This window comes from Propithecus coquereli, unplaced genomic scaffold (assembly GCF_000956105.1).
Source record: "Propithecus coquereli isolate 6110/MARCELLA unplaced genomic scaffold, Pcoq_1.0 Scaffold281, whole genome shotgun sequence".
NCBI classification, from domain to species: domain Eukaryota; kingdom Metazoa; phylum Chordata; class Mammalia; order Primates; family Indriidae; genus Propithecus; species Propithecus coquereli.
This window is the reverse complement of record NW_012148408.1, coordinates 1,937,100-1,949,229: the sequence shown is the minus strand read 5'-3', so window position 1 is coordinate 1,949,229 and position 12,130 is coordinate 1,937,100. Positions and strand designations below refer to the sequence as shown.

The 12,130-nt window shown below is 36.7% G+C and overlaps 1 protein-coding gene across 1 annotated transcript in view; it reads right to left on the bottom strand.

The window, feature by feature from the left end:
• Window positions 1-12,130, bottom strand: part of NF1 (neurofibromin 1) — a 273,599-nt gene that overhangs the window by 128,200 nt on the left and 133,269 nt on the right. Inside the window, exons 15-21 of the mRNA XM_012648327.1 lie at window positions 10,697-10,776; window positions 9,042-9,165; window positions 7,518-7,679; window positions 3,261-3,510; window positions 2,661-2,734; window positions 2,030-2,113; window positions 146-586 (exon numbers count right to left, since the gene is read on the bottom strand). Coding sequence (XP_012503781.1) covers window positions 146-586; window positions 2,030-2,113; window positions 2,661-2,734; window positions 3,261-3,510; window positions 7,518-7,679; window positions 9,042-9,165; window positions 10,697-10,776 — 1,215 coding nt within the window. The remainder of the gene's footprint in view (window positions 1-145; window positions 587-2,029; window positions 2,114-2,660; window positions 2,735-3,260; window positions 3,511-7,517; window positions 7,680-9,041; window positions 9,166-10,696; window positions 10,777-12,130) is intronic.

Genomic DNA, 12,130 nt, shown 5'->3' with positions numbered 1-12,130 from the left:
AGATGACTCGTCGTTCTGCAATTTTTGACAATTTTTTAAAATAGTGAGTATTCACGACAGTACCTAATTTAAATAATTAAATAATTATTTCAAACGAGTTACTCTATTCATAGGAAAGGGTGAAAAATAAAAGAGAACACTTTACCTGTCCTTGGGAGTCAAAAAACTTGCTGATGGTATTCTTCAACTTGTTAAATAGCATTGGATAAAGAGCAGGACTCAATTCTAGACCCACTAGATCCTTAACGTTGGTCCGTATTTGAAGTCCTACTTTCTCATGGTTACACACCATTAAGGACAACAGCCGATCCATAAATTTGCTGACAGGTGTATCTGCATTTCCCTCTGAGGACATCACTGAAATCATGGAGCCCTTACGTTCACTGACTGGGCCCATGGGTGGGCTATAGGTTGCCAGGCCAGAATTGCTTCTCTGCTGCAGGCACACTCCCCCAAGGGCACAAAGGAAGCCAGTCATGTTGATCCATTCCTGAAGGGAATCTGTGTCAGACAAATCTATGGATCCTCCTCCGCTCACGTGGGACATTCGCCTCTTAACAATGGTCTTGTGAAGGCTTTCAGCAGCCTAAAGACAAAATTTTTGTGCAAAGCATGAATTCAACCTAAATTTGTTGAGACTTGACAAATTACTCTTTATGAAGCATTTCTTCCATGACAAACATATATGTTTTACATTTAAAAAAATCAAAACCTGAAATTACTCTATATATTTTTAAAGAGGCACTGATATATTTTTGTTATAGCTAGACTAATATAATCGAACTAGAAAAAAAATTTATTTTAAACAGCTTTGATTCACATGGATGAACCTTGAAAACATGTTAAGTGAAAGAAAACAGTTACAAAAGCCCACAGATTCATTTATAGAAAAAAGATTTGCCTATCTTGGCAAATCTAGAGACAGAAAACAGATTAATGATTGCCAAGGGCTGGAGGGATGGGGGGTGCAGAGAGGTAGGAAAGCAGAAGGTTAAGGGGGCAGAGATTGCTAAAGGGTTTTTTTTGAGGTGATGAAAATGTTCTAAAATTGATTTTTGTGATGGTTGTACAACTCTGTGAATATACAAAAAACAGTCACTGAATTGGACATTTTAAATAGGTGAATTGTATGCTATGTGAATTATGTATCAATTAAACAGTTAAAAGCTTTCATTCTAAAGCTACGTGTCCTCTCCAAATAATGATATTGGGTACACAATTTTGCTTCACCAAAAAAAAAAAAAAAAAAAAAACAAAAAAAAAAAAAAAAACCCAAAACTTTTTTCTTATTCTTATTAAGCATAACAGGCAAAAAAAGCAATGAGGGAGAAAAGTTTTTTAAAAACACCTAATGAGAGCAATATGGGCATTACAAATCAAATGCACAAAAATACCAATTAAATGTTAATTTCTGAAGTACTAGGTGATAATACAATTGACAGTAATAGTAGATGGATAAAATGTCTAACTTTTAAAATTTCATTTAACCTATGGGTTCAATCTTCTGACCACCAGATCCCTCAATTAGAATACCTAACAAAATAGCAAAATGATTGTTTCAATTTTAATTTATTTTTCTCTACCTCTGTTGTCCCTTTTTTGAAAGTTCTGTGAAATACTCTGATGAAGGCAGAAAGAGCAAGGAAGAGGCTAAAGAAATCTCTACTATAAATGCTCTCTAGGAGTACTGCCCAATATTTTCACAACAATGGAAACATTTTATATCTCTGCTGTCTAATATAGTAACTAATTGCCACATGTGGCTATTGGATACTTGAAATGTGGCTACTGTATGACCAAGGAATTAAATTTTAATCGTATTTAATTTTAATGTAAGTTAAAATTTAATTTAAATAGTCACATGTAGCTAGTGGCTACCATATTAGATAGTGCAGGTCTAGATGAACCACAACTAAGTATCAGTCTCAAGACAACTATATGCTTACACAAGGAGTGACTCACAAAAGATTACTGAAGTACATATGATGAGCAGATGAACTAACAGACAAAATCAACTTTACAAACTCACCTGACCATCTTCCATTTTGGCTTTTGGATAGTTAAGGATTAGTTTTGTAGCTTGTTCCCACTTTGCATGTGTATCTTCCCAAGCCTAAAATGAAGGCAATTATCACTTGAAAGCAACTTTAAGCCTAGACCTAAAAATCAATTGGGTACAGCTAAGTTTCAAACTTGGTGCAAAGCACAAATATAACATATTACTTGTAGTATGCATACATCTTAGATTTGCTTCAAAAGCTATTCCAGATCACATGCATGTAACATGAGGCTTCTAAAAGGTTTTTTTTTTTTTTTTGAGACAAGAGTCTCACTCTGTTGCCTGGAGTAGAGTGCCGTGGCGTCAGCCTAGCTCACAGCAACCTCAAACTCCTGGGCTCGAGCAATCCTACTGCCTCAGCCTCCCAAGTAGCTGGGACTACAGACATGCGCCACCATGCCCGGCTAATTTTTTCTATATAGATTTTTAGTTGTCCAAATAATTTCTTTCTATTTTTAGTAGAGGCGAGGTCTCGCTCTTGCTCAGGCTGGTCTCGAACTCCCGACCTTGAGCGATCCACCGCCTCGGCCTCCCAGAGTGCTAGGATTACAGGCGTGAGCCACCGCACCCGGCCTCGAGGTTTCGGTTGCTAAGGGCATACCTCAGTGTTTCCTGCAGTGGGATGCTCAATGCGCCTTAGCAGTGCCATCACTCTTTTCTGAAGTGCTGCTCTCCCTAAGCAAAGACAACAGCAAATCAAGTTACTACACTGAGAGCCCTGCTTGCCAAGGAAGAATGTGACAAGCCCCACCCAAAAGGCAGAGTAGGAAGAATAGAAGAAATGCTCCAAAAACTTCCTTTCAGCAACCTCACAGGAAAGGCATTTATCTTGGATCCCACTATGTACGCAGCATAAAACAGCTATCCTCACCTATAATTCACTCAAAACACACACCAAGTGCTTAAAATTTCACTACATACGATTGAGGCAGAGTAAATTATACAATCTAAACTGATAGTGATCTATGTACTGCCAATTATTTAAAAATGTATAGCATATTAAAAAGTCAGTGAGAAAAAATTTATTTTAAATGCTATTTATTTTCACCCTTCTTTGTTTAGAAAAGGATTTCAAGTAAGCTATTTGAATTAGCCCAGTAAACTTATAAAGCAGTAACCTTAAATACATTCCTAACACAATCAGATTCATATAATTTGAGGCACCCTGAGTAAAAAACCCCATTATCCACATTTACGTTACCTGTTGACATCATATTGCTGACAGAGGCAAACTCCATGAATGTGTTATAGTTGGGCAAGAAGTTGTGCACCGACACTTCATCCACCCCACACCGGATATCCGCTTCCTCACAGAGGTGGCGGAAACAGGACATGGCAACCAAAACAGCTTCAGTGTCAGGGCTCCACAGAAACATGTACAGCGCCACTTCTAGTTTGGTCTGGGCTTGTCGGCATATTGGTGGGGTTCCGCTGCATCCTGCTGCACTATCCTGGTAGCCAGGGGTGGGAGGCATAAATTTGCAACTTAGGTGATTTTATTTATAAAACCCAACAATGCAATAAATTATACCATATATATCAGCATATATTAAAGAGCTTTCCCCCTAATCATGATAGGAATTTTTCAACCCCCCCCCAATATCTTGTCTAAATAAGAAATGAGATTATTTGGACCAATATAATGCTACTATCTGTCCAATTTCAATGCAAATAGGTATTATCCTATTCCAGATTCCAGAAATGTAAATAAAGTCTAACATGGATACTAGTAAAACACCACAACATAAATCTACTAAGGAAAAATATAATGTACTTCCTAGTCAATCATAAATGACAAAAAAAGTAGCAGGAAATTCTATCTATGTACTATATGGAAGAAATAAAATAAGTACACTGTAGCACTGACTGAAATAAGGGCATAAAGAAGAACTAAACAGTGCTGTAGAAGATATATTTGATTCTAAATTACGTATTACCCAAACACGAAATGGAGAAACTCATTTACTAAATGAATACACACTCTGCAGCTAAAGCAGACAACAGTAAAAACCATACTGCTTAGTTGGAACTGTGGGCATATCTGCAGCCACTATGCAACCCCAAGGAGGGACAGACATGCCCAGGTGCTCCCATGTACCCATGGGAAGGTCCCTACCAGCCTGCTGTGGGCTACTGTTGAGACTGAGACACGAACAGAACGTTCCATAGTTTCTCGGCCACGTGGCCTGCTTGGGTGGGGCCCAACCTTTCTGGACTCAGGTCCAAGGTGTCATTTTGAGAGGCTGACACTGGGCTGTGTCCTACCCCTGGGCCAAGTTTGGGCTTGACATGGCTGCAGCCCACCTGACTGGGGAGGAGTAGGGAAACCAGGCTTTCTAGCATGCATCTGGGATGGTGCCCACCATCCTGCATCTGGCTGCTGTGAGACCGAGTCTCAGGCAAACTGCACTCCCCAGTTTCCTGCCAGAGCAGCCTGCCTGAGAAGGGCTCCCCTTTTTGGTCATCAGCCCAGGGTGTCACTTTGCGAGTTCAAAGTGAGGCAGTGACCCAGCCTTGGGCTGAGTTTGGGCTGATGTGGTTGCAGCACTGACCAGATGAGGAGGGAACGGGAAGCCCAAGCTCTCCTACCTATTCCTAGAACAATTCCCACCTCCCTGCTACAGGCTCCTGTGAGACTGCGACATGACTGGAGAGCATTCCCCACAGTCTCTTGCTCATGCTGCTTGTCTGAAAGGAGCCCTGCCCTCTTTGATTGCAGGCCCATACCCAGCACCATTTTGAGAGTTTAACATGGGCTATGCCCCACCCTTGGGCCAAGTTCAAGGTGACAGGACTGCAGTAGTCACATGGCTGGGAACGGACAGGAGAGACTAAGCTCTCCTAAACACACTTAAGACATTACCCACCACCCTGTAACAGTTAGCTGTGGGACTGGGGACTAGCCTACTAGTAACACCAACACAGACCACTTGGGTCAAAACATCGATGTCATTTTTCACAGAATTATAAAAAACAGTTCTGAAATTCATATCGAACCAAAAAAGTGCCTGAACGGCCAAAGCAACCCTAAGCAAAAAGAACAAAACTGGAGGCATCACATTGTCTGACTTCAAATTATACACAAGGCTACAATAACCAAAACAGCATGGTAATGAGATAAAAATAGACATATAGATGAATGGAACAGAATAGAGAACCAAGAAATAGAGCCACATACTTATAGCCAACTGATCTTTGACAAAGTCAACAAGAACATACACTGGGGACACCCTTTTCAATAAATGGTACTGGGAAAATTGTATAGCCATATGCAGAAGAATGAAACTGGATTCCTATCTCTCACCACATACAAAAATTAACTCAAGATGGAGTAAAGACTCAAATGTAAGATCTGACACTATAAAAATACTAGAAGAAAACCTAGGGAAAACTGTTCTGGACATTGGCCTAGGCAAAGAATTTATGACTAAGACCCCAAAAGCAAATGCAAAGAAAATAGAGAAATGGCACTTAATTAAACTAAAAAGCCTCTGCACAGCTACAGAATCAAAAGAGTAAATAGTCAACTTACAGAAAGGGAGAAAATATTTGCAAATATGTGCAAATTCATTCTTCTGCATATGGCTATACAATTTTCCCAGTACCATTTATTGAAAAGGGTGTCCCCAGTGTATGTTCTTGTTGACTTTGTCAAAGATCAGTTGGCTGTAAGTATGTGGCTCTATTTCTTGGTTCTCTATTCTGTTCCATTCATCTATATGTCTATTTTTATCTCATTACCATGCTGTTTTGGTTATTGTAGCCTTGTGTATAATTTGAAGTCAGACAATGTGATGCCTCCAGTTTTGTTCTTTTTGCTTAGGGTTGCTTTGGCTGTTCAGGCACTTTTGTGTCCAACAAAGGACTAGAAGGAACTCTAGTCCAGACTCTAGAAGGAACTCAAACAACTCGGCAAGAAAAAAACAAACAATCCCCTTAAAAAGTGGACAAATGGGTATTTTTCAAGACAAGATAGACAAATGGCAACAAACATATGTTCAACATCACTAATCATCATAGAAATGTAAATTAAAACCATAATGAGATATCATTTTACTCCAATCAGAATGGCTATTAGAAAGTAAAAAAAATAACAGATGATGGTGTAGATGCAGTGAAAAGGGAACACTTACATACTGTTGGTGGGAAAGTAGATTAGTACAACTGCTATGGAGATCAGTATGGAGATTTCTCAAAGAACTAAAAGGAGACCTACCATTTGACTTTGTAATCCCACTACTGGGTGTCTATCCAGAGGAAAAGAAATCATTATATCCAAAAGATACCAGAATCGCATGTTATCACAGCACAATTCAAAATTGCAAAGGTATGTAATCAACCTAAGTGCCTATCAACTGACGAGTAGATTAAGGAAATGTGGTATATATACACTATGGAGTACTACTCAGCATTAATAAAGTATGAAATAATATAATGGGTTTTGCAGCAACTTGGTTGGAACTGGAGGCCATTATGCCAGGAACAGAAAAATAAATGCCACAGGTTCTCATTTTTAAGTGGGAGCTAAACTATGGCTATACAAAGGCACACAGAGTGGTATAATGGACATTAGAGACTCAAAAGGGGTGAGGGGGGACAGTGAGGGAGGGAGAGAGGGATGAAAAATTACCTATGGAGTACAATGTACACTACTCAGGTGACTAGTACACCAAAAGCCCAGACTCCACCACTGCACAATAATGTACATGTAACAGAATTCAACCCCCTAAACCTACTAAAATAAGAAAATAATGGGATAATAATAATTCCTGCTCCAGAGTTGTGAGGATTAAATGAGATGATGTGTAAATAGTACTTGACATTTATAAGCTATAATTGATAACTAATTATTAGAAACCTCCACCCCATAAGAAAAACCATTCGTATCCAAGAAGTTTAAAAGTTGTACCAACTATAGATTTACTGGGATAAAAACCAAGTATTTTGCTTGATGTTGTAGATAAGTGTTTCTGTGATTTTTGTTTGTGTATATAATTCCTTTTAAATATAAATAAATCATAATACAAGTGAAAATAACAAATCATTACAGAATAGTTTCTTTTCCAGGTCAAAACTTTCTTTATTTCTAATTTTTATTTATGATTTTTTTTTTCTTTTCTTTTTCTTTTTGGTAGAGATGGGGTCTCACTCTTGCTCAGGCTGGCCTCGAACTCCTGAGCTCAAGCAATCCTCCTGCCTCGGCCTCCCAGAGTGCTAGGATTACAGGCATGAGCCACCACGCATGGCCAGGAATTATTATCCCCATTTAAAAGTTCAGACTCTTGGGCACAGGGATGTTAAGAACTCACCCAAAGTTTCACAGACAGCAGTGATAGAACTAGAATCTAAGCAGTTTTTAACCATTACTATCTTACCTACTTGAAATTTACCAAAGTTCATTTGATAAAAAATAGAGCACAGATGATGATATGGAAAAATTACAAAAGCAGCTTCTTACCATGGAGGAGTTTCCTTTTCCTTTCCGGACAGAGGCTCCAGGAGTACAGGTACGTAGTAACTCTTCATGATCCATGGACATTTGACTGGTATTTCCACTAGAAGGAACATCACATCCTACTCCATAAGGGAAGAGAAAGTGACAGGAACTTCTATCTGCCTGCTAGAAAAAAGAAAAAAATAAGCTCTACCGAAGCACTGACAACCAAGAGGAATAAACAATGTTGAGTTGCCTTTCTGTTTCAAACTTGGAAAACCTCTCCTCTTAATCCCTACATCCCACCTGGAGGAATGTTCATTAGAAACCCATCAGAATGAATAATGTTTGCTCGACGTCTTTGAAACTCCTCTTAGTTTTCCACTCTCCAAATCAGAAACAGCACATTCTAGAAATATAAATTAAGGCTAACATGGACACAAGGAAAACAACAACATAAATCTAATGTATCAAAACTGTAGTGCAATCTCAACAACAAAGATTTCCTCCCACAATATTTTATCCTACGCCATGTCAGGATAATTGGAAGTTGACTCTTTTAAGTTCTTCTGGACCAGTAATTAACATTAGTATATACACCAAGTATGTCACAAGAGTGACTTTGCTGATCAGAGTACTACACTTTCATTGCTGGATTACCAATGTTTATACTCTGGAGATTATACCATAGACAAGGGCATGAAACTCTGAAGTCTAATCTCTTTCCCTATCTCTGGAATAATGCCAAATTCCACTATATTAGCACACTAAGATAAGCCAGATGTGAATAAACCCATCTCACCATTAGCCCATTTCTAAACAGAGAATTTAACAAGCTGCATGGCACTGACAAGCATATGAGTTTCATACATTTAAGATTTCTCATAGCTATGATTGTAGGACTGAATAAAAACTCATTAAGTCAAGTGCTCCTAAAACTATGTAATAGTAGAATTTTTAAATTGATTAATTATATTAATAGAACCTGTATGTTAAAACATATTTAAGGCTCTTCTCTATCCCTCACAACCTCACCATGTTTCAATAGTTCAGGATCAAAAAGTTTCTCCCTAAGGAAGAAGTCTATTGTATTTTCAAGAGGTGAAATTTTTATGGGAGGAATATAAATAAACCTAGATTGAGGACTCTCAACCTGTCCCCTTTAGCTTCTTGATAGATAACATTCTGTGAACTAGCCTAGCCATAAGAGACAAGTCTTACATATGAACTTGAGAGTAAAGACAGAATACGCTCCTCAATTTACTTTGGTTATAGCAGCCCCTACTCCTTCTATGCTTGCCCCATAGAGACCTCCTTAACTTACCTACAATTCATCAATATTGTGGCTTTAAGGCCAAAGCCTCAGAATAATTTTTAAAACGTTGACTTGCCAGCCATTCTCCTCTGCACATATATGTCCCTTTGAGAACCTTGTAGGAGGAAGGAGCTAAAGCAGGACCTAATTTGGTTATTAATAAACACTTCCTTAATCGTTCCTCATTATCATTTCAAATATTCTTCCATCTTTAAAGATGTAATTTTGCTTACCTTATTTTTAAGAAGAAATTTATTCCTGCAGATCAAAATTTCTCGCAACCACTTGAGAATTTCTGTGCTACTAAGCATTTGATGGCTAGTTAATTTCTTACAGATGTAAAAAAGCATTTGTGAGCTGCAGCAACAAAAAGTTCATTGTTACCAGCATCATCAATACATAATCTAATATAGATATAATCAGTACATAAGAAAGGCATTATCTCACAATGGATATAAGTTTAGTGAACCTGAATTTCCCATGCAGGGTTTGTTTTAATAGTTATCAAAATGTCGACAGCACCATAATCAAAGGAAATAAGTCTACAGGTTATATTTAAAAAGCAAGTACTTATAAGCCCCCTATGTTTCATCAAACTCCCAATGTTTCATCCATGTATCTCATCCTTGCAGTGGACATAAAAGCAAACGATAAACCACATACACAGCAGAGACTGTATATAAACCTAGTGCTCTAGAGCATGGGTTCTGAAAACCACCACCCACAGACCAAATCCAGCCTACCGTTTGCTATTATAAATAAAGTTTTAATGGAACTGGCCACATCCATTCATTCACATATTGTCTATGGCTACTTTCATGCTCCAAAGGCAGAACTGAATAGTTATGACAGAAATTATATGACCCCCAAAGCCTAAAATATTTACTATCTGGCCCTTTAGAGAACAAGCTTCTTGATCCTTACTCTAGAGCTGCACTGTCCAACATGGTAGCCACTAGTCAGTCATATGTGGCTACTGAGCACTTTAAATATGGCTTTTCCAAATTGAGATATGCTGTAAGTATAAAACACAAACCAAATATTGAAGACTTTATAAAAAAATAAAAATATCTCATTAATAAATTTTATATTAATTATATGCTGAAGCTGTAATATTGTAAGATATGTATCTATATACTGGGTTAAATAAAATATATTATTAAAATTAATTTTACCTGTTTATTTTTGCTTTGTAATGTGGTAACTAGAAAATTTTTAAATTATATATGTGGATCACATTATATTACTATTGGAGAGCACTGCTCTAGAGTTTAAGATTTAACTCAGCTGCCAAGTGACTCGGCAAACCCATTTCTGTAAGATAATGGTAAACTTGAGGTTTATACATTTATATTTTCCTCAATGTGGTGAGTTTATGCTATTAAAAAGTAATAATTTATATAACCTAGGAAATAGACTATAAAATTCTGTATGTATTTTTGCCTTCTAAGCAGATGTCCACTATTAATTCATTCATCAAAAGCACTGGTATTATGGAAAATTTATAAAAGATCATAGTTTTAAAAACTGAAAAAATGATTGTTATAAAATTTTATCACTTTAGGCTTATAACCATGAAAATCTATGAAAAACACAGTTGTAACTACATAGCAATCTGAAACAGAAGATAATACACCAAATGACAGTACTTATGGTTGCATGATAAAATATATCACTATTTTTAAAAATTTATTCTCTAAATTGCTGTAACAATGTTCTACAGTTAAAATAAGAAATATTCTAATAATTTCAAGTCAAAGAAAATATAAAATCATAAAACTTCTGGAAGTATAAGTAAAATTTTATAATGAACTAAGCACTGTAGAGTTGATATTTAAAGAAAAAAATAAAACTTTAAAATTGAATTTAAAAATAAAAGTACATATACCTAATCTCCCAAAATGTTTCTACAGGAGCATCAGGATTCCACAAATCAATGCTATCTAACTGATGAAGAACCAGCAGAGCCTGAATTTTAAAAAAGAGAGAAAGAGAGAAGACTCAGTCAAAACATATTTGGTAAATGCAACACTGGAGTACTTATGTTTAAAATGCTAAAAAAGTGAGCTATTTAATTTATAGGCTCAATTCACAGTAAAAAGTGAAAAAGAAAAACTCCAGAGAACACAAATCTCTAGAGAATAATATATGCAGAAGGAAATCGCTTTATTTCCATCATTCTCACTTTAAAAACATGCATACATAAAGTAAAAGATTCAAGAATTCAGAATATATGACTGTAAAAACTGTTTAAGAAACAAAATGATTTCAATGCATAGTAAAGAATTCTATGAAACAACAAGTGAATCCCCAAGGTGAGCTCACCAAAAATACACACAGCAAAAGTTAAAGTGGAAATCATCTCGCTTGTCACAAATTCTTTTGTAACAGAAAAGATAAATTATTTTTCAAAGAGAGAGGAAGCGAAACAGACTTTGCATTTTATGGCAGACTATTCATCCCAAAGTAATTCAATTGACCATAGAACGGAAATTGGAACTTGGCTCACAGAACATCAACAAGAATTAAATAATTCATTTAAAATATACAACATATAAATTACTATTTGTAAAACCATCAAAGGTATAAAAAATAGGCTGGGCACAGTGGCTCACACCTGTAATTCCAGTGCTTTGGGAAACCTAGGCAGGAGAATGGCTTGAGGCCAGGAGTTAGAGACCAGCCTTGGCCACACAGCAAGACCCCATCTCTACAAAAAATTTAAAAATTAGCCAGTGTGGTGGCACAAATCTGTAGTACTAGTTACCCAAGAGGACCATTTGAGCCTAGGAGTTCAAGGTTACAGTGGGCTATGATTGCATCACTGCACTCCAGCCAGGGCAACAGAGCAAGATCCTATCACACACACCAAAAAAGGTATAAAAAGTAAAATATAGACTCTCCCTTCAAAATGATCCTACCTTAACTTCAATTCCACAATGCTTCCCCAATCCCCAACAAACACTGTTGAGCTCTGCACATTTCTTTCAGTCCTTGGTCAACATATTGATGATTTCTTTACTCTCTAATTTTAAAGCCTTTTATTAAAACTCCAACAAAACACTATTTGGAACAAACAATGAAAACTATTTCTTCTTTTAAAACCAAATCAAATGCATGAACTGCAAATCCCTGCATTGATAACCTGCTTCACACTGGGAAAAGATACGTAAATGTTTAACCTTGGATCACTTTATAAGTCCAAAATTTATAAACTATATAAAGACCAGACCTATATTATTTCAAACACTCTTATTGTAATTACTTTTAAATATTTAGTGAAAATTGCAATTTATTGTGAGAATCTTCAAAAGTTATATAA